Below are 22937 nucleotides of genomic sequence, written 5' to 3'. Positions count from 1 at the left end.
ACCAAAACCTTATATATAAATCATTATTGACATGCAGGCTTCAAGCCTACTTAAACACAATTGGAAACGTTAATGCAATCTAATTTTGTCTCAAATTTTTAGTGGTCTTCAGTGCTTCGAATTTATGTTTATTGTTGGAAGTTTTTTACGTAATTTAACGTCAAAAGTAATCACACATCATTAGCCAATCTTTAAAACATTGTGTTCTATTTCTCTTGTCTTCAATCGCACTTTTTTTCTGTTGGTCGTCACTGCTTCGAATTTTTAAGTTTATTGTTGGAAGTTTTTACGTAATTTAACGTGGACTGGAAAGTAACCGCTCACACATCATTGGCCAATTTTTTAAAATATTGCGTGTTTTATTTTTTCTTGCCTTCAATCGCACTGCAGTATATAACCTGGTGAAATTTTATTTTGTATGTTATTCGCTCTGAGGATGCGCATTGTCATGGTGCGCGAAACGTCAGTGAAGCAATAAATCATCTCGTTTGTTGTTAACTTTACTTTCAATTTCATCCAATGAACGTAGCAACTAGTGCTAGAAACGATAATTGTCCTGATGAACACCCAAACTTTTCAGTATTCATTCTTGTCCTAACGATTTGTGTGTAACTTCAATTTAACCTGTATTACCTAGTAACTCTAGTCAACAGAATTAAAAGAAATATTAAAAGAAAAATTAAAGTATATAGTCTACATATGATGATGAAAATGTGTGTTTATTAAAACTTCTTTTAAATACTAATAAATAGGTCAACCTAGTTTCAAACTTTAAAAGCTTCTAGTGAGCCTAATATTGTTTACTTTGCAGGAAATAATAAAAGGTTCCTTTCCTCAAAGGAATCATAAACAACAATTTGAAGGGAGTTCTCAAATGGGCTATAATCCTCTTCCAATAGGTGGAAAATTTTTATTACCCCAGCAACTTTTGAAGGAACTTTGTAAAGACAACGCTGGCTTGTTAGACAACATTCTCAGTGGCCCAAAAAGTAATGTTTTTTTACTGTGAATAATCAACGCAATATCAACATAGCTGGTGGAAGGAGACTGAAGATGAAAGAAGCGGAAAAAACCCGATGATGTTTGGAACGATAGAAAAGGAACTATTTCCAACACATATATGTCTTAAAAAATGGTTATAAAAGTTATTTATTTAAGAAATAGTTTGTTCTGTTCCGCTAAAAAAATTAGAAAATAGAATTGAATAGGCTACGTTCTTCTTGTTCCTTAACCTACAAAGAAGAAGAGCTGTCAAGCTGCAGTGCATAGATATTACCCAACTTAAAAACGGCAACCTTGCTTCAAGAAAAGAATCAGTATATGGCATTTTGACCAGGAATGAAAGCGGTAGCTGTGGTGGAATATTCTGGTGTCATAAAAGAATTCACTCCAACCTCCCACGGAAATAGCGAAAAAGCAGCTCCATAAAAATACATTAACCGATCCCAAAGTGATGGAAAAAATATCCCATAACGTTTTGTCTAAACCTTCGCGTGAAGCTTATCAAGACCTGGTGGGAGAGGACCTAACTTTTTGAGAGATAAAAAATATATACTAGAAAAAGCACACTTGCAATAGAAATAATTTCGCAGACGAAATTTTGAAAGATTTATCAATGTAAAATACAAATTTGCATGCACAAGAAATTATCCATAAAAAAAAGTAAACCACCTTGCATTATTTGATATTCAAATGAACAAATATATAATTGACATAAAAAAAAAAACTTACGCCATTCAGGACATATTTTAGGGGTAGACAGGACGTTTAATTTGGGTGCATGTTATGTAACATAGTTGTGTACAAGCATTGTTTTATTGACCACAGAGAGTCAGGCAAGAGTCCTATATTTCTTGGACCTATGTTTTTATATTGGGACTAGTAATTAGATATAATTTTTTTTACCTGTTTAAAGTCGAAGCTTGCCTGCTCTGTTAAAGGATTAAATTTCAAAATGCGCATGGGAAGCGACCAAGAACAGAGCTTGCTGAAATCTGAAAATTGTGCTTTCCATCAGCCACAAAAGAATGTACTAGAATTAGGATGACTGCCTTCCCATCATTCAAATCTTGCATTCCATCTTTTCCATTGCAAAATATGCCTTCCATTTCCTGGTCTTGTCCATCTCTGCCTGTAGGCCTATAGTAAACAATCAACTTCAAACATGAAATTTGACCAGACCATGATATGATCCTGGTCCGTGTTCTTGTACATCTCTGACCAGGCGGTGGCTTATTGTGAGTAGACAAACAAGGCACAGTTCAGTTTATAAGTAAAATATATCCTTATTTTGCTCAACCCTGTTGTGCCTTGCCTGTTTGTGGTTCAAAAAAGCGAATTCTCTTCTAAAACAATATTATTGTGAATAACCACCAAAAGTCTGGCTGTTGTCTATCTTTCTCTAGATTTCTACTATGTTTGACATATACCGTATATTGTTTTTCGTTGTGATGATTTGAAATACGGAATGGCCCGTTTCGGTGACTCCGATCCCTATTCGGTGATTTTTTCAATTTTTTATTTTTTATTTATTGGGTACTGTAGCCTAATTATCATTGCCGTTTTAGGGTTAGGGGTTAGAGGTTAAGAACTCACCGAATCGGACTCACTGAATAGTAGCAGACCCTTTTAAATAGGCTACAAACAAAGTGAACTGATTGTATCTTGATATTATTTATACGTAATTTGTTGATTCTTGACATTTGTCACATTAAGAACAGGGTAACAGCTGACCTGATGACTATATTCTTTTGCTACTTGCTGTCGTATCTAGATTGCTATGTTGCTATTTTATTTGTATATACATATTGGTTATAATTGTATCATACTATTCTCGCAAAAGATAAAATAAAAGTCTTCTCTAGTGTCAATTTGTTTAGTGCATAAATGTTGATTTATTTTGCAGCTACTGGAGTAGGCTTTTGATTTTTGTTGTTTTACTGGCCCAGGTATCATAGAGTGTCATTGTAATGAGAGTTTAAAACATTATACATTGGTTGAATTTTTACATGTTGACCAGAAGCATTCCAGTATGCCGTATACTAGAAAACCAATTGAGAAGAAGAGTTTACCATGTTTCCTGCTCAAGTTTTTGGTCATTCTGTTAGTTTCTGCAGTTCTTCTGGTCGTATTAATTAAGGTATATATGTAGTTGTTTGTCTGCCGTGTTTAACTGTTTAATTTACTTTCATGTATGTAACCATTAAATTTGCCTCGTTTGCACGTCTTAAGCTTTTTTGGTTTTGTCACCTTTTTGTTTTGTTAGTTTTATTTCATACGTACGTATTTTGTAACTTCATCATTGCTGCTGTATTTCGTCAAAGAAAAATAAATTGAATTGAACTGATGCACCTTTGAAATGGGTTTAATTTATTAGTTGCCAAGCAAGTAAATTGTGCATTACAATACATTGTAGTACGGTAGTTTAGATTATTTTATGCTAGAAAATGTGCTATGCTTTTATATTGAAAGGATGCCTGTTGGTGTGGAGGCGTCTTGATCATTTTTTAGTATGCTGACTGCCAACAAAAACAATTTTAAGCCTTAAAAATCATAGTGCATTGTTGTTTGTGAACACTTACTGTTAGTCTGTGTGGACTGTCGTGCAAAACTTTATGAACCCTTCAATTTGACTGCCATTGTCTAACATTGACGTAATGCCCTGGAAGACATATGTGAAAACCCATGTAGGAGTTAAGTTCCATACAATGCAGTAAACTGCATGTAGTGTGTTATAGCAAAAATACTTGCATACTAATAACATGTAAGACGTAATACAATGCAGTAAATATCACGGGAAGTGTGTTTTGGTTAACTTTGTCAGTCAAACAACACTATCGCAAAACAAATAAATATATATGAAACTGTAACTGCAGACAGGACCGGAATGGCCCGTTTCGGTGAGTCCGATTCGGTTAGTCCGATTCGGTGAGTCCGATCCCTTAACGGGGGATTTTTTCAATTTTTTTTTTTAAATTATCGGGTACCGTAGCCTAATTATCATTGCCGTTTTAGGGTTAAGGGTTAGAAGTTAGGAACTCACCGAATCAGACTCACCGAATCGGACTCACCGAATCGGACTCACCAAATAGTAGCAGACCCGACAGGACACCACTGTATCGACATTAAGGTCTCCTCAGTGCAGTAAACCATACAGTAGACAGGGGTCCACGTCTATTAGGCACAGACAGTTAGGCGCCGGTCAAATAGGCGCGCACACTGTGGCGTCTGGATATTTAGGTGCGGAGCACTGTGGCGCCTATTCATTTAGGTGCTATTTCCTAGTAAAGTCTGCAGATTGTATCAGCTTAGCTTTGGCAAAACCTAGGCGGGGTTTTACTGGAAAACTAATTTACTCTTCACTCAAGCCTACCACCCGCTTGAATATAGGCTACGGTATATTTTTTTACTGATTTTTAATGTAGTTATTATTTGACTTATATAACTAAAAGTGCACTCAGTCAAGTTCGGAAACTTGAATAACACAAGCCAACACACTTTTTGTGTCAGCATAGTAAATGTCATTCTAGGGTATATTTTGGGTGCTGAATTCAAAAATCACATCAGATTTTTTGTATCACATCAGGATTTTATGATATCTGAATGCTGTTTTGGTAAAAATGGGTAAAATCGACTCCTGATCTATATTGGTAGACTATGGCGTTTCATGGAATTTGAATTCTTTTTTGTTAACAAGGTCTGTGATAAAGTCTAAATTCATCACGATAAAGTCTAAAGTCTACACAAGAGATACAAACATAATATTAATGAAAACATTGAGGTATTTCAAGACCTGTTTTATTTTTTTTTAATTTTATTGAAGTGTGGTAACTTGAACCCAATTCTTCAAAGTTTATCTGCTAACATTCAACGTCATTTTTTTTTACAAGAGTAGGCTACATTGTTATTTTTTTCGTGTTAAGAAGTAGGTTTGGTGGCTTTGCAAATCCCCAATACATATTTTAAACCTTTTCGCTTTGCCATCTTTTCCTTTTATTGGTGCTACAGTTGTGTGTTTGTAGTGTCATTCGCTGTTATGTTTGCGCCAGCAAAGAAAAATAAAATTGAATAGAATAGACACTTAAAAATAGGTTGAATTCTACAGAAAAAAGGAAATTCACATGCACATTTGGGAAACGTTACTCTGGACAAACTTTCACTTGCAAAGCATGATTTTTGTGAATATTGTGAGTGGATTTAGGATTTCCATTGATCTATCGTCTTAGGTTTTCCACACAAGCTTTACATGCAGCATGTGTGGAGCCCATGATTTGTCCTGATCACCCAGGCGAATTTTAAAGTATGTATGCTTGTTTCACAAAACTTGTTATGGTTTGCCTTTGGTTACGAACAGTAGCCTATAACTGCCACATATGTAACAAAAAACATCAGGGTCATTTTCACACTTTTTTGAAGATGTCATTCTGCTGCTTATTCACACCACAAACAGAATTAACATCTTGCTAATATGAAAGTCATAGACAAGTTTCACATAAGAGTCATTCCATTATAATTCAACAGATTTTCTTCAAAAAGTCAACCCGCCCCTCTTAGAATTTTTTTGTTTTTAAATATGTTGATGTGCATGAAATTCTGAATGCAACAAAAAAAATTATGAAAATTGATCAACCGGTTCACCAGATATGCCATTTTGAAATTTGTTGATCACTTGGTGGCGCTGATGAGTTGCCAAACACAAAAATGTCATTTGTTGCGCCCCCTGATGATAGAGAGGTGATCAAACATTCGATTTCACTATTTTGAAGGGTGAAGATTCCAAAAATGCAAGTGTTTTCTGTGTATTACTATAACAAAAAAAGTTATAGCAACTTCTATTGTTTTTGGGTGGTCGCAAAAAGACGCCCAAAAAGCCTTGTGGGAATCCACGTAGAGTGAAAATTGTTTTTTTGTAAGATAATCAAAGATGTCTTTTATTACAAAAAAGAAAAAAATTAGAGGTGTTTTTTGTTATTTTTTTTTAATATCATTTTAAAGTAAAGTATGGTTTTAACAGAATTTGTCCATCTCCAAGCCTTACATTGTTGCTCTTGTGTCATGTAATAATTGGCACACCAATGACATCATAATGGTTATTACTTCTTAACAATCAGCCTGTTAGTTGAGGTTCAAAATGGCTGCTCTTTTAAACCTGACTGAGTAGTGAGTACTTCCCTATTGTGTTTTCTGTCTGAGAACACCCTGTGTAGGTTAGTTAGTGGGTGTTGTGAGTAGAAGGTATTGAGATGGAGGATTGCACTGAACTTGGAAAAAAAAGTAGTAGTACTTGTCATTTGAAATGGTATATTGATTGATTGATTTTATTTCGTTGTAGGTAAATATAATACAATAAATACAGCAATAAAAAAGGAATTTCCAGCAACGGGAATCTGCGAAGAGACCATGGGTCTTCGAGTCAAGCAGATACCCCAGGATAGCCGTAAAGACGGCTACAGAGCTTTGTCTGACCTTTCTGAAACTGAAACAAAGTTAGTTCTATGGAAATCTGGGATTGAACTTGAAAAAGAGGAACTGCTAATGTCAACAATTTGCAATCATCATTTTGCTTACTTTCTGAAAAAATATTCGAATCATTAAATATTGATTTCAAATGACAAGTACTACTACTTTTTTTTCCAACAGTGCAATCCTCCATCTCAATACCTTCCACTCACAACACCCACTAACTAACCTACACAAAATGTTCTCAGACAGAAAACACAATAGGGAAGTACTCAGTCAGGTTTAAAAGAGCAGCCATTTTGAACCTCAACTAACAGGCTGATTGTTAAGAAATAATAACCATTATGATGTCATTGGTGTGCCTATTATTACATGACACATTGACACAAGAGCAACAATGTAAGGCTTGGAAATGGACAAATTCTGTGAAAACCATACTTTACTTTAAAATGATATTAAAAAAAAAATAACAAAAAACACCTCTGCCTGTAAGGGGTGGTTTATGGTAGGGGGGTTAATAGCTAGGGGGGCCTTCTGACTAGTGTACCTTCGGAAGGTAGGTCGGTCACTCCAATGGTCATGGTGTCATCATACATATCCAAATGTTACAAAATAAAATCATTTCCATGAATATGACAAATTTTCAAACACTGTTGGCTCATAAGGTCTTTATAAAACGGTAACAGTAAGAGAAAATTCGGCCAAAAAGCCAATATTATCAGAAAAAATATCATGCAAAAATCTCAAAAACCTGATGTGATGGGTAAAATCTGATGTGATTTTTGAAATCAGCAGCCTCAATATACCCCAAATCACATCTTACATTGCAGACACAAAATTTTTTATCTTTTTTGTTGGCCTGTGTAATTTATTGATAAAGATTTCGCCAACGCAAACCTGGACTAACAACAAATAAATGCCAAACACGCGTATTAAAAAAAACAATATACATATATTTTTCTGTTCAATATAAGATTTTTTGTGAAAAGCATTGCCGGTTTAAGCAGCTTCACTCACTGAAGTCATGACTAACAACAAATAAATGCACTCGCATTAACAAAACAACATATTTTTGTGTTCAATATAACATTTTGTGAAAAGCATTGCCCTACCTGCCAAGCTTATATAATACAATCTGCAGACTTTACTACGAATAGCACCTAAATGAACGGGCGCCACAGTGCTCCGCACCTAAATATCCAGACGCCACAGTGTGCGCGCCTATTTGACCGGCGCCTAATTGTCTGCGCCTAAAAGACTTGCTCCCTTCATTTAGGTGCCATTCCTAGTAAAGTCTGCAGATTGTATAATATCAGCTTGGCAGGTAGGGCAATGCTTTTCACACAAAATGTTATATTGAACAAAAAATATGTTGTTTCGTTAATGCGCATGTGGAGATGAGGTGCGAGACAACGCTCTACTACTCTTGATATTAGCACATCTCCACAGGACATTTGCTATGCATTCTGAACACAGGTTGCAGCCAGATAGAACTTTACTTAATCTGTTATCTTTCGCAATTACTTCTACTCGTGATGAATTTGTCATGTGGCAAGTACCTATGAGCAGGCGCGGATCTAGGAGTTTTTTTCGGGGGGGGCCAGAAAATTTGAAAATCAATTAAACAGAAAGAAAAAGATAAAACAGATATTAACAATGATACTACGACAGTAGCGTAGCCAGGAATTTTGAAAGGGGGGGTTTTTACGGCCGGCGGGCGAAGCCCGTCGGCGTCTTCGCCAAATGCGACACCCAGCGGCGGGGGTCTGGGGGGCAGCCCCCAGAAAATTTTGAAAAATTGCTTTGAAGTTGGTGCATTCTGGGAGCATTTTCAACAAAAATGTGGGTATAAATATTCCTGTAAAATGGTGATAAGATCATGTTTTCTTCGGATTTTTCGGTAATAAACCTAAGTCTCTATGTTTTCTTGTTGCTAATTCCTGGCTGAGATATTTAAATGTTTGGTATTGGCAAAACTCGCTCTTTTAATGCAGTTTCGTTTAAAATTAGGAAAACTTTATTTTAGAGAAACAGAGACTGAAAGCATTATTCTCAATATCGTGATGTCACACGCGTGCCAAAGGGGGAGGGGGTTGTAACCCCCCCCCTCCCCTTGGCTACGCTACTATACTACGACATATACGATATGCCATAAAATAAAATATACATTAAAAGAAACAGCCATTTCATCAATTGTGAATGTTTGAAAAATACATTTTGCTTGAATAAAAATTGCTAAGCATGCAAAGTAAACTTGAAATCTGGTTTAAAACCCTGTATGCAGTGTCCATGACCAATTGGATGTTTGTATGTTTGCAAGCATAGACGGCAATTGATTGAAATTATAATGAAGGCTAAAAACTATAAAACAGCCATTCAAGGTTTCAGATTGTTTCAACTGACGTCATTTGGTTCAGCATTGGTTTCAGCTGAGTCAGCTCCAACAAATGTTGCTATTAAAATGCATTTACAGTTGTATAACGGAATAAAGGAGTCTGATCGATGGATGATTTTAACCATAATAATAACAAAAAATTACCCCCCCCCTCCCAGATAAGTTAAGTCTGCCGTGGGACTAATATCAGTTGTGTAGACGCATATCAAACGATTTGATGCGGATACATAGAATTTCAACAATAATTCCTCGCAACATTTCGGGGGGGGCCCGGGCCCCCCCCATAAATCCGCGCCTGCCTATGAGACAACACTCTACTACATGAATACATTTCTATTTGCAATATGAACCCTGGCTACAAGTTGCAAGCATAATGGTGCGAGTTTGCTCGTTATTAAACCTAGGGTAGACGGAAAACTAAGTTACTCTTCACTCAAGCCTACCATCATCTTCCATATATATATGTTTAGAGATGTCACTGTTTGGTTTTGGTGATTCTTTTTATTTTTCTACTATCTTCCTTACATCGCATAGGTATGATGGCAGCACTTAAATAACATCTTTTGATGTTTCAAACTACCGTGAAACGCTTGTTTTTTAACTTATTACTGTCAACTAAATTTTATTTCACAGGCGATTGTGGATCATTCTGCGAAAGCACCTGAAAGTAATTCAGATGTAAAAATTGTCCAAGAGTATGAGTATAGACTTCTAAAGCACAGCGATGTGTCTGCAAGGGTAAGTAAAGGGTTGAACAACTTTATGTTGAAATACGCTACCTTTTAAGGTTTTCTATCGATTTACGAAAACAACAAGTTCACAGCAAACCCTCTGCAGCTGTATTCAGTTATAGCTTCAGCATAAACACTTAAACTTTTCACTTCTATTTGCTTCTTCTTTAGGATCTAATTCACGTGCAAGCTCCTGATATTGCTTCGCTTCGAAAAGTTTGTGACATGTTTGATGAATGTGTGGGTAAGCAAAATAGTATGCAAGATTCACAAATGTTTCAATATAAAATTATTTTCTAATTTCATCGCTTGGTTTTTCATAGTTTACCGTTTTTATAATTGGTTCAATTTGCTGCAAAAATTCCAAATAATGCAATTGCTTTCAATAAACTTTTGTAGAACAGTAATTATGAAACCAAGTGGTTGACTGGTTATACAATAACACATATATATTGTTTTTTATCTCTTTTAAAAGTTCCAGGTTTTTAAACTTTTGTGGTCAGACTACTCGAACTCAGACGCTGTTGTTAGCATATATATGGCTTTATTAAAGATGTTTTTTTATTATGTTGCAATTTGCATTTTGCAAAGCTATAACTTTTCTATCATTGATGAATTGTACCATCTAATTTGTGTAAAGTATTTCTTTCCTTGGTGCAAGCATCTGTGTGAAATTTGTTGAATGCAAAAGAGTCTTTCCACGTAGTACAGACCATAATGGTACAGACATACGTTTTTATAATACAGGGTCATCAATATTTCGCGTTACAATCTATTTCATCCATCGAGGTTCTGGCTAAAGAGTCGAGAGTGTCGTATGGGACCATGTCAACTTTACTCCGAAAGGACCTGAAGATGTCTCCATTCAAGCATGCCAAGAAACAACAACTTGTTTCTCGGCAGCCGATTTGTAGCAAGAATTGACAGCGATAGACACGTGTTTCGCCCATGAGGCTGGGCTCATCAGTATCGCACCGTATTCTAGCTCGCTGTACTAGTGAGTGCTCAGCTCGCTGTACTAGTGAGTGCTCAGCCTTGTGCTGATAGCCGGGAAGAACGCCCCTTTCTTCACAACAACTTTCTGCTCAAGTTGTTGATAAACAACTCCAAAGATCCTAGATTCTTCTTTCCTGCATTCAGGATGACATGCTACCAATCTCGTTTTCAGTGATGAGAAGAAATTTGATGTTGAACATCACTTTAACACCCAAAACGATCGGGTTTGGTCGAGGGATGGGGATGAAGCATCTCGAGTGGTGACAAGGAAACAATGTGCCGCCTCAGTGATGGTCTGGGCAGCCGTGACAGAGTCCGGTAAAAGACCCCTCTTTTTTGTTGACCAGGGGGTGAAATTGAACCAGCAAAACTATCAAGATGACATCCTCATTGGCGCATTGTTGCACTGGGCCCAGAAGCACTTCAAAAAACGTCCCTGGTCTTTTCAGCAGGACTCTACACCATCACATGGGGCTAAAAAGACTCAGGAGTGGCTTTCCGAGAATGTCCCGCAGTTCATTCCCAAAGAGGAATGGCCCCCATCTTCCCCCGATCTGAATCTCCTTGGTCATACCTTGAGAGCAAGGTCTTGGCCACTCACCATCAAAGTTTGGAAGCTCTGAAGGTGAAACTGCAGAAGGAGTGGGCCAAAGTCCCTCAGAAAGTAATTCGTGACACATGCAAGGCTTTTCCTAAACGTCTTCAACTAGTTATTGACGCAGATGGAGGACATATTGAATAATATTTTGTGTATTAACTCTCTATTGCTTTTTCCACAATAATACATTTGCAAAAATTCTATATTTTCTTTCATTTTATAAATCCAACCAATTTAAGTTGTAACGATAAATACTGATGACCCTGTATACTCAACTATAATACCGTCAATGCTTTTCACAAGTATATCTATGCTTTAGACCAGTGGTTCTCAACCTTTTCTGAGTCATGGCCTCCCAGACTGTGGCTCTAAAAGACCGTGGCCCCCTTGAGTAAAATAAAAATATATTTGTTTAAAGAACAACAAACGAAACGAAATCAATGAAAACATTTAACGAGTGATTAAATGCTTTATACCTCAATGCGAAATTTGGCCTGATTTTGTTTTAGCAAGCGTTTTATATTCGGCTCAGTCTTTGATACAGCAAGACGAATCTACCACTAAAAAGTCTCACTTTAACACACAGTCTTACTTTAACATTCAGTTTATAACTACAACTAAATCCAATTAACTAAACCTGCTGTACACGTTTTTCATTAACAAAATGAAAACATCACAAAGCCACGCCAATGCGTTCTTTTTCGTAATAGACTACGGCAATAAATCAAGCATATCCTTGCTTGTTACGTTACAATCACAAAAGATGATGCAACATGCAGTGAGATAGAACATACGATGAAAAACCATGCTTTTAGCTAGCTTTACGATACTAACACCTACGTCCTACATGAGTGCTTTTTGTGTCACAATTCTACGTTTCTGTCAATTAATACATGTTATAATATAATTCATTAATGAAGCCTTTTATCGTGGCCCCCTGAAAACGCTCTGTGGCCCCCTTGGGAGGCCGAGGGCCACAGTTGAGAACCCCTGCTTTAGACAGTAGCTATTTTGTAATCCAATTTCATGTAGAATATGACATCGGTGGCACAATTTTGGTGATGAATATTAAAGTTTTTTTTATCACAACTAAACAATGATATAAACAGATTAGTGGTTTTGAAATTTGGGAGCAAGTTTTTTAGGCGCAGACAGTTAGGCGTTGGTCAAATAGGTGCGCACACTGTGGCGTCTGGATATTTAGGTGCGGAGCACTGTGGCACCCATTCATTTAGGTGCTATTCCTAGTTAAGTCTGCAGATTGTATCAGCTTAGCAGGTACGGCAATTACTGCAGATTGTATCAGCTTGGCAGGTAGGCCTTTACTAGGAATAGCACCTAAATGAACGGGCGCCAGAGTGCTCCGCACCTAAATATCCAGACGCCACAGTGTGCGCGCCTATCTGACCGGCGCCTAAAAGACGTGGACCCTGAAATTTGTATACCATGTGCAAAAATTTAACTGTTGGTATTGCCGTATTGTTTCTTCAATATGTGATTTTTTCTAGCTTTTAACAGCAATGGCTGGCTGAAAACGTCCGCATCATTCCAACAATCTTCACAATCTCATCTTTATGTGAAACTAAAGTCGACCAGCAAGGTACGTTGTCGCAACAATTGGTTTCAATCCAGTGGCTTGTCTTGAACAATGAACATGACTACTCATCTTCGATTTTGACAATAGAGATTTATACTACAGCAAGTACAGAGTAAACGCCTGAAGTTTATGCCTTGTAGCCCACGTCTGTCATTGTCAAAGTTGTGTGGTTTGTTTGACGTTGACCCCAATAATCTTTTCGTCCGAGAACATTTGTTTGATGCAAATTCTAACAATGCAGCAAAAAAATTGTGGTCTATTTTGTGGTTATTTTGTATGGTTTTATAGTTCATGTTACTCATGCTAATACGGTTTTCTATTGTATAGTTTTCCGTACATATGTTTTTTACTGTTTTTTATCATATTGTATAGCCTAGTAAGTTCATTACCAAATTTTTCGTTTGCATTCAATTGAAATTAATCATTCCTTGTGTGTGTGTGTGTTTTTTTCTCCAAAATGCAAACACTAAGTAAAATCATCAACTTTTACTGCATAGTAAGAGTGTGTAGAAATCTCTTCTCACAACGGGTCTGCTACTATTCGGTGAGTCCGATTCGGTGAGTTCCTAACCTCTAACCCCTAACCCTAAAACGGCAATGATAATTAAGCTACGGTACCAGATAATTAAAAAAAAAATTGAAAAAATCCCCCGTTAAGGGATCGGACTCACCGAAACGGGCCTTTCCGGCTCACAACAGCCACAAAAAGTCTCTGCATTAAAACATGTTTATCGTAAGTGACATTAGTTAGTATAGTTAGTACCCAATACCCATTGGACGTCCAGTAGTTACCGGAGTGCACTCTGCACAGCCACAAGGGCGGCTATTCGGATTCCAACCACGTCTGTACGAACTCAACTGTCTTTTTTTCACCAAGTCAGGTGCCGAGGCAGAGCGTAGCCTATCACCTGTACTTTTTACAATGTATGACTGATTGACCGTATGGCATTGAATATACAAACTTGGCTGAAGCTTTACTCAAAAAGCACAATACGCGGAACTTCATCCTCTCTATGAAACAACTGAGTAATTTCCGCCATTTTATGTATCATGGTATTTTGAAAGTTGACACTGTATCAGTGAATTGTTTGTTGCTGGTTGCATAGATTGTAGTTTTGGACTGTGCGCAACAATGAAACTTAAAGTTTCTATATTATAAATGTTCTCATATAACTATAAGTTTATGAGACTGTACTTATTAATAACGGTAAATACTGACATAAAAGGTCCACCGCTACCTCAAGTATCTTGTCGAAGTAATGATCACGTGCAAGCTGAAAAGTATAAACAGGAAAAAGTAAAATCTTTGCTAAATGATAAAAAGCAATTAGTTTTTACCGTTTTTGTTTTATCACTGGTTCTGCTGACTGTGGTGCATGGAGCGCTTTTGTTTGCAACTGCTGAATCTTATTTTAAATATATTGTATAGACCTGTGAAATGTATCAGTAAAAGTTGTATAAGGAATGTACATAAACATTACTGTGTAAGTATTCAACTTAGTTATAATCTAATATAAATTTTGTTAATTTCAGGCCGCTAAACCAGTTCCAGCGCCATCATCGGATTACTCCGAAATGATGATCAACTTGAAGGTGAGTCTTCCAGTATTATTTTTGACGCTCCTGCTGTTTTGTTTTAATTTTCTCTGCGGTTTTTTTTGTTGTGCTTCAATTCATACTTAGTAGAGTGTTTCATTTTCTTTCTGTCAATTCTTGCTACAATCGACTTCCGAGAAGCAGATAGTTGATTGGATGATTTAAATGGCTAGCGTGGAAGCTACACCGTTATGCTTAGCGAATTACAATTGCTCGCTGTACTAGTGAGTGCTCACTATTCAGCCTTGTGTTGATAGTCAGGAAGAACGTTCCCTTCTTCACAATGTCTTCCCTTGGCGGTTGCTGGTTTTGTTGGCTCATTTCTTTCTACATGGATAAGTGCTGATAGTTAGGAAGAACGCTTCCATCTTCACAGTATGATAGTCCTGCTTGATAGCTTGTATTTTCTTGTTTGCTAATATTCCTTAATGTTCTCTGCCATGATCATGCTTTACCACTCAGCTATTACTCCGACTCGCTAAGAATCTTCTTTCAGGATTTTATTACTTCATCAAAGGTATTCTGCATTGTTGGTTGTGGTTGCTGATCTGTCTTTTGAACACGTTTGACAGGTTCAAATAAACTCGGTTTTAGTTATCCCACTTCCAGTCATTTTGTTGAAACCTTTTTAAGTATTTTAACAAAGGTTTGCTGGCAACAAGATTTCATTTATAGAAAGTAGTCGCGGTGCTAAATTGTCTGGTCAACGATTTACTGATGTCATCAATGAATTCCTGATTTTTGATCAACCTCAGTTTTGTTGGGTTCTATTTTGTGAAACTTTGTTATTTGTCAACGACAACGGTCAAGACAAGACAAAAAAGCAACAGCAGCATCAATCAATTAAGGTTAAATTACACTTTCAGTAGATAATTGAATTCTGTTTTACTACGGCGCTCTGTTCTGTCACCAACCTGACAAAGTAGAGAATCGATTGCTCGTTTTCAAGGACATTGTTTGCAGTACGTTACACGTTATACCATTATATTAGCTACTTTTTCATCATTCAGATATTCGTTTACCAAACTAATATTGGAAGTGAGCACCGCCCTCATCGGACAGGGGGCTATGCTGTCGAGCGAAAGTTTGTAGAGATACTTCATCGATCGCCTTTTATTACTCAGGCAAGTCCCGGTCGGTTAAAATACATCAGTTCGGACTACATCAGTCATAAAAAAATTAATCAAAAGTATTTGTATTTAAGGTTTTTATTTTTTCAAGTTATTTTACAACTTATGATACTTGCTAACTCAAAAAAATTGTGTTTAATTTTGTGCGAGGTTTTTCTATTCATAAGTTGGATACTCGCCACTCGGCAATATAATAGTTTATCCCAGCCATCAAAATCCGCTCTTTTTACTTTGAATCCAAGGCCTGCAAATATGGAACCAGTGAAAATTTGGAGAGCAAGTCTTTTAGGCGCAGACAGTTAGGCGCCGGTCAAATAGGTGCGCACACTGTGGCGTCCGTTCATTTAGGTGCTATCTCTAGTAAAGTCTGCAGATTGTATCAGCTTGGCAGGTAGGGCAATACTTTTCACACAAAATGTTATATTGAACAGAAAAATATGCCATGGCTTCCGTGAGTGAAGCTGCTTAAACCGGCAATGCTTTTCACACAAAATGTTATATTGAACAGAAAAATATATTGTATTGTAATGCGCGTGTTCGGCATTTATTTGTTGTTAGTCCAGATTTATCAATAAATTACGGTATTCCACTTTCTGAACATGTCTGAGATCACTTGTAGTGAGTCAAATAATAACTACACTAAACATCAGTAAAAAATATACCGTAGCCTATATTCAAGCGGGTGGTAGGCTAGAGTGAAAAGTAACTTAGTTTTCCGTCAAAACCCAGACTAGGTTTAATAACGAGCAAAGTCGCACCATTATGCTTGCAACGTGTAGCCAGGGTTCATATTGCAAATAGAAATGTATTCATGTAGTAGAGCGTTGTCTCATACGAAGTCGCCACACGACCAATCCATCCCGAGTAGAAGTAATTGCGAAAGATAACAGATTAAGTAAAGTTCTATCTGGCTGCAACCTGTGTTCAGGATGCATAGCAAATGTCCTGTGGAGATGTGCTAATATCTAGAATAGTAGAGCATTGTCTCGCACCTCATCTCCACACGCGCATTAATAAAACAACATATTTTTTGTTCAATATAACATTTTGTGTGAAAAGCATTGCCCTACCTGCCAAGCTGATACAATCTGCAGACTTTACTAGAAATGGCACCTAAATGAACGGGCGCCACAGTGCTCCGCACCTAAATATCCAGACGCCACAGTGTGCGCGCCTATCTGACCGGCGCCTAACTGTCTGCGCCTAAAAGACGTGGACCCAAAATTTGTACTTCTGATGAATAGCCTCTCTTGAATTCGACAGAACTCAATGCTTCAAGGCACACGTTTCTGTTTCAAACGGTGGTTATAGGTTGTAACAACCCATCCCATCTCTAAATTGTTTTACAGCTCAATTTAAAAGTGAAACATTTTCAAGATAGTTTTACTGCAGCATTTTTTAGCCATTATGGCAGTGATGTTAGTCTTGTAGGCCATAAGCTCGATAAAACAGCCTACCGATCCAGCAAAGTATCCCTTTCTACGATGTAAAACAACAACTTATTGATCGATAAACTGTTTTCTTCTTGTCTCATCAGTCTGGAGATCAAGCGACCTTCTTTTTTATCCCAATCCGCTGCTCCTCCTACATTTTAGATGCCACCAACGAGCATCAAGGGCTCATCCAGGCTCGTCGTTTTGTAGGAGAGATATTGGAAGAGATAAAGAAAAAGTAGGTTTCCTGAAATAACTATAAATCATTTCATTTTCCTTTAAGCAAAGGATATAAGCATATATAAGTATAAAGGATGTACTATAAGTGAGCTTATTGCTGTGGAAAGAATCATTAAAAACAAGTTTATGGATTTAAATTTATCATATTGTATCAACTTGTGATAGCCTTTGGTAGAAAATCGTTGCAAACAGTCACATTATTATCTTTGTTACTGCGCTCAAATGAAGCTTGCCAGTACTGTACTAATTTCCGTTTTATTCAACTATGGACGTTTCCTACTTGGCTTAGGCTATGTTTAGCAACTCTTTCAATGTTGGCAAAAAACACAAATCAGAATAATAGAGTTCATATCCAAAATATGCGTATCTCTCAGTCGATTTTGACATGTCTGGCTGAATTATTACTGAGACATCCAAATGTCCGCAAATTGCGAAATTTCGTCGAAAAGCCGCGGACAGGGTGATGCTGGTAACACAGCAATTGCAACACACTGCCTTGCTACTGCATGTCATTGCCTTTGACGCACAATTTCTTTAAAACTTTTGTGCATGGAATATGATTAAAAGACATTTTAGCAAACGTGTGTCGTGTACTCTATTTTCACTATGCATGCCTCTACTGTAATTTACTCGACTACTATGAGCAATGTTTTTATCCCAGCCACCCGTACTGGTCTTGGTCCGGTGGGAGTGACCACTTCTACATTTGTGCTCACGACTTGGGGGCAGCAGTGGGAGATGGCCTGCTAAAGAATGCTGTTGCGTTGGTGAACACAGCCGACTACGACGACCCTTACTTTGTTCCTCACAAAGTAAGTGACAATTGTGAATATCTTTGTCACAAAGTTGTTTACTACGTTTGTACAGCTCTCTATGGTCCATAATTTTGATTATCTTGTTTCGTTAGTGGTGGCGGCTGCATAAGTTCGCTTTAGTTTTTGAGCCACAGTCTTGTTGGATTGAGTGTGTTTGCAGCAATAGTTTTTGTCACTTTTATGTCATTATGAGAAATTTGAGCATTGCATAGAAGCGCCCAAGTTCGTAGTTAAAGGCATCATAAAGTTTGTCAAAACAAAAATAATATGAAAAGTAAAAGAACCAATGAAGATTTTAATGAAGTGCTGGAAGTCACAAAACCAACCACCGTATGTAATTAAACGAGCAACTGAATATTATTTATTAGAGACGATAAGAAACAACTTTGACAGATTATTTTGAACATTAGAGTTTTGTAATGCTTTAGGATATCAGTTTACCTTCCACGCCTTCAATGGGGCTGAGCGGGCTAGCCAATAGGAGAGGCGGAGCGGCGTTCAGCTCAAATTCAAGACTGGTTTTCGCTTTTTTTGCCGGAGATCTTACCAGGTGAGTTAATCCTATTTAAAGCCCCCCAAGTACACCTCTTATCTTGTGGTAATAACTGTTTGCTCACTGTTTGTAAGAACAGACATCAGCTTAGTTGTAAACAATTGAACATTAATAACAAGTAGTTTTGATCAACCAACCATCTTCAACGCGCGGTGGCACTTTAAAACGCTTTTGTTCCGATGAAAGAAAATGTCGTGCCTCAAAAATACCGTACTTATTAAAACGTAGATATTAGTAGGTTTTATGTTTACTGTGCACAATACTAACTACTTAGTTACAATGATCTTTGTCTAAACGCAACTGAATTGTTACATCCGACCTTCGGCACATGGCAGCTATTTCTAAGTAATTATAGTGCATAGTCAAATTTATCTTATAATTTTTTATGTATATATTATATAATCAGTATATTGTAGAGTTAAGTAATTTTTGATAATGACACACGTACGTGTCGAAAACGTTTGAGTTGATTTTTTTAATTATGTTATATCTCTTTGTAATAAAACGTGTTAAACCCGCTAAAGTTACTTTATTTTGTCTGTCTATTCATAATTAAATTAATATTAATATTCACTCTCACACTTCAGCATTCTTCATAATATCAATTGCATTTGCATACTTTAGTATCACCGTGGTAAAAGGAGAAACAATGTTTCTAAACGATTTACATACAAATAAGAAAGAAAATTGTCTTAGTGTGTACTGATATGGGAAATTCTCGAGAGAATCATATTTGGCGTGATGTGGGAAGAGAGGTAGCGAAAAAATACACCAAAATAACATATTCACAGTAAACAAACCCAAAAGAATCATCAACAAGTGATAATTTTTGTATTTACTTCGAAACTATTTTACCAGGAGGAGATAGCACTCAACTAGTTATTTCTTGCAGCGGGAGGGTCCGACCTTCGTTGTGGAACAAGTGGTCCCAAGATGGTGACATAGTCCTCATCAATCACGAACTGGCTCTAAATTCCTACATGGACTACCTCAAGCGAGCGAAGTTTTGTCTCATTATAAGAGGAAGGGAGGTTGGTGTATAACCCAGTCAGCAAAAATTGCAGTTTTTACATCGTTTCAACGGTATTCGACGTCGTTTCAAAGTTACACGTTGTTTCTACGTTGTTCAAACTATGTAAAAACAGACAAATTTTGCTGGCCGGGCAACTTTTCGTCCCAATCATTCTCTTTTGGTTTCCATTTTATAGTGATACTTTATGTTGAATCTGAACCTTTATATGTCAACTGTGATGGTTCCATTAGCTTTTCAACGTAGTCAATTTTGCAATCGCGCTTTGTTAGTGAAGACATGTTGGAAGATCAGAATTTGAAGACCATGTATTGTGCCACAATGCTTACAACAGCTCAGTAACCTTACAAATCAATGCTTGAAAAATAGGAGATTGATTTTTGAGACGGTGAAACGCTTTCCTTTATAAAGCAACTCGTCTCACGAGAAATGGCTGAACGTCTTCAACAGATCGGAGGCTGCTAAATCCTGCACTTTGAAATGCAGTGCTCTAGCCGGCAAACAAACTTGCCAAATCATCGCGGTAACAATCTCTAGTGTTCTATGAAAATCTATTAGTTTTAATTACCTTTTAAAGGTTTCGAAAAAAAAGTTAAAACATCTCTATTTCTAGTCTTGGAGTCCCCGATTGTCCGAAGCGGTTTATTCCGGTTGTGTTCCGGTCATCATATCCGACCACTACCACTTGCCCTTGCAAGGGATCATTGATTGGAATCAGTTTTCAGTCATCATACCAGAGTCGCAGGTAAGTTGATTGGAAAGTAGACGTTTGCAAAACATTATTTGACGCTTTTTTGTCGTCGGTGATGCGTTTGACGCAGTGTATCATTAACACAGACATGACTGCAAATAATTTGTGATAATTTTAACTCAGACAAACAGTCAGATGAAGACGCATTTGCTCTGGCAATATTGAGGCTACCGTATGTCCTCTTTTACGAGGGTTTGTTCTCTTCTCATAAAAAATGAACTGTCCTTCGAGAACACTTGAAAATGCTCAAATGTCCTCTTTTTTGCATTTTTAATTTTCTTGCTTTCATTTTCAATAGGAGTATATTTTTATGTGGCTTTGGCGAAAGCTAAATATGGCCAAACAATACCAAAAAGAAAAAGTTTGTTTTCTATGGTCTGTGACAGAAGTATCCTTGTTTAAGAAAATGATTTATTAACTTTAAAATTGAATGGATTGCTTGTGGATATGGTACATTTGTTTCTGTGGCAAACAGAGGTAGTGCTGGCCTCGATGACCATATCAGATGGATTTTATTTGTATGACTCCTGTGTTGCCTACTTGGATTAATAGACCACTTCATTTTCTGAGTTTACTGTTTTGATTGGATGCTTCTGTCCCAAACCAAAGAATGGGATAACATTTAGCAATTAGCATTTTGTGAAGTATCTGGCAGATAAAACGTTGGCATTGATGATTTCAAACTGTTCGTGTTCGATCTAACTGTTCGAACTGTCAAATCGCACAATTAAATGTCTGCAATAGCTGTAGCTGATAATTCAAACGAAGAAAACGTTTTTCTATGATGTAGCCACAATATTGCAAAAAGAGACGTTAAGTTCGTTATCTTAACTGAACAATTTCAATCATATTTCGTGGAAACAATTTGATAATCTCGTTAAAGTTGATTTTTCCTTATTGAAAAAAGTTAAGGGAACAAACAAATGTTCATGGGCTGAATCTGACAAATAAATTCGTTTGTTTTTTTAACTGAAACTTTTACTACATAGACCTATAGGCCAAGATGCAAAAAAATCTTCAAACGCAAAAATTTACTTGCATTTTACTAGTTTACGAAACATGTCCTCATGTTGAGTAATGAAAATATGATAGGCCCATGCAATATGGTAGAACAATAATTTAGCTTTTTGTTTGTTAAAAATGGAAACGTGCTTTATTTACTAAGAAATGTCGCTTGAATTCATGTTTGCCAGTTCTTGGCATGGTTGGAGAAGTTGTGCCTCATGGCTCTGTTGCGTCAACGATTTAATTTCCTTGATAAGTCCGTCACTTGAGCAACAAGTGTTTATTTGTCTTGCAAACGTTCGTTGAAGTTACGTTTATTCGATGTCCGAAAACTCGTTTATTGCTTTGCCTGCTGAGTGCTGATTTAATATCTTGAGTGTTGTTCTGACTTTGGAATTTATTGTTTCCTTACGTCTCAAGTGCCACTTGTCTCCATTAGATCGTAGTTTTCCACGCTTAATGATTTTGTGTTGATTTGATTTACAAAGCTTTCTGTCATTAGTCCAAACTAATTTCAATACTTACATTTAAACGATCCTTTGGTATTTTAATGGCCTGGTGTTTTTTCTAGTTGTTGTTAATAGTTCATAAAATCCGTCTTTTTTGTGTAAAAAGGGCGGATTTTGTTAGCTGAGCATAGGTACTTTGATGCAGATGCCTATACTAACCTTCAATATATTACACAAACCAGCGACTGAACGATATCATTGACGTTATTCTGTTCATGTTCCTCAATGTTTTCTTTCCGTTTCGAACCGTGTAACTTGAGTCAAAACCATTCAACAGATGTGTTGTTTTTCTAAACGAGTTTGGTATTGAAAAAGCAACATTTTTGGTAATATGGTTCCACGTTCATCTCCTCACTAATAAATCCAGGGTTGAGAAAAACCCGGTTTTTTTAAAAAAAAGCCCAACCCGAAAAAAACCGGGTTTTTTGAGTTTTATTGTTTTTTTTAACAAAACATGCAAAAAGGTAGATTCATGCTTATTTCACCTCAAAACTGCTTTTTACTTATGAAGTGCCTCTCACTCCCTACATGCAGGCATAACTCAATAATTATAAAGCACTAGGGCTGTTGTTGCATGAATGTTGCATCATCCATTAATTTCAAGATCAAGTTGGATGTTGCATCATCCACTGATTTCTATACCAAGTTGATGCTACCTTGGTAGAAATCACATTATTGCATCATTTGCTTTAGATTGGAAGGCAAGGAGCATTTATGCCATCGTGTTTAAATATTTTTTTATCATTTATAGTAATAGATGAGCAATTGAGCAAGCTGGTTGTGTAAATGTTAGTTACCATTGGTTAAGGTTGAGGCTTAAGGTTGTATTCTTGTCCATTCAGAGGTTCTATAAACTGTAAATTTAGGTTAGAGTGTGAAGCATTAATGCGTAATGTAATTGTGGCATTGCAGAAGCCTATTGTTGAGAAAATTGTTAAAAGTATACGGTACTATAGAATCTTACTTTACAACTTTGTAAGTGCACAATGCCAGCGAAAGAAAAGAGGCTTTCGAGTGGAGCAAGTTCTTAACTACAGAAGATAGAAATAAAGTTAGATGTAAAAGTTGCGATGCACTAGTCAGTGCCAAGATTGAGCGA

General features: G+C 36.8%; 1 protein-coding gene across 1 annotated transcript in view; it reads left to right on the top strand.

Moving 5' to 3' along the window:
• The first annotated feature begins 2913 nt into the window (after window positions 1-2913).
• LOC145769445 (uncharacterized) overlaps window positions 2914-22937 on the top strand; it is a 28857-nt gene continuing 8833 nt past the window's right edge. The window contains exons 1-11 of the mRNA XM_082581088.1: window positions 2914-3139; window positions 9488-9592; window positions 9757-9829; window positions 12688-12779; window positions 14310-14369; window positions 15383-15496; window positions 17040-17173; window positions 17837-17987; window positions 18419-18540; window positions 19436-19574; window positions 20187-20318. Coding sequence (XP_082437214.1) covers window positions 3032-3139; window positions 9488-9592; window positions 9757-9829; window positions 12688-12779; window positions 14310-14369; window positions 15383-15496; window positions 17040-17173; window positions 17837-17987; window positions 18419-18540; window positions 19436-19574; window positions 20187-20318 — 1230 coding nt within the window. The 5' untranslated portion in view covers window positions 2914-3031. The remainder of the gene's footprint in view (window positions 3140-9487; window positions 9593-9756; window positions 9830-12687; window positions 12780-14309; window positions 14370-15382; window positions 15497-17039; window positions 17174-17836; window positions 17988-18418; window positions 18541-19435; window positions 19575-20186; window positions 20319-22937) is intronic.

This window comes from Aplidium turbinatum, chromosome 4 (assembly GCF_918807975.1).
Source record: "Aplidium turbinatum chromosome 4, kaAplTurb1.1, whole genome shotgun sequence".
Lineage (NCBI taxonomy): Eukaryota > Metazoa > Chordata > Ascidiacea > Aplousobranchia > Polyclinidae > Aplidium > Aplidium turbinatum.
This window is presented reverse-complemented; position numbering and strand designations above follow the sequence as displayed.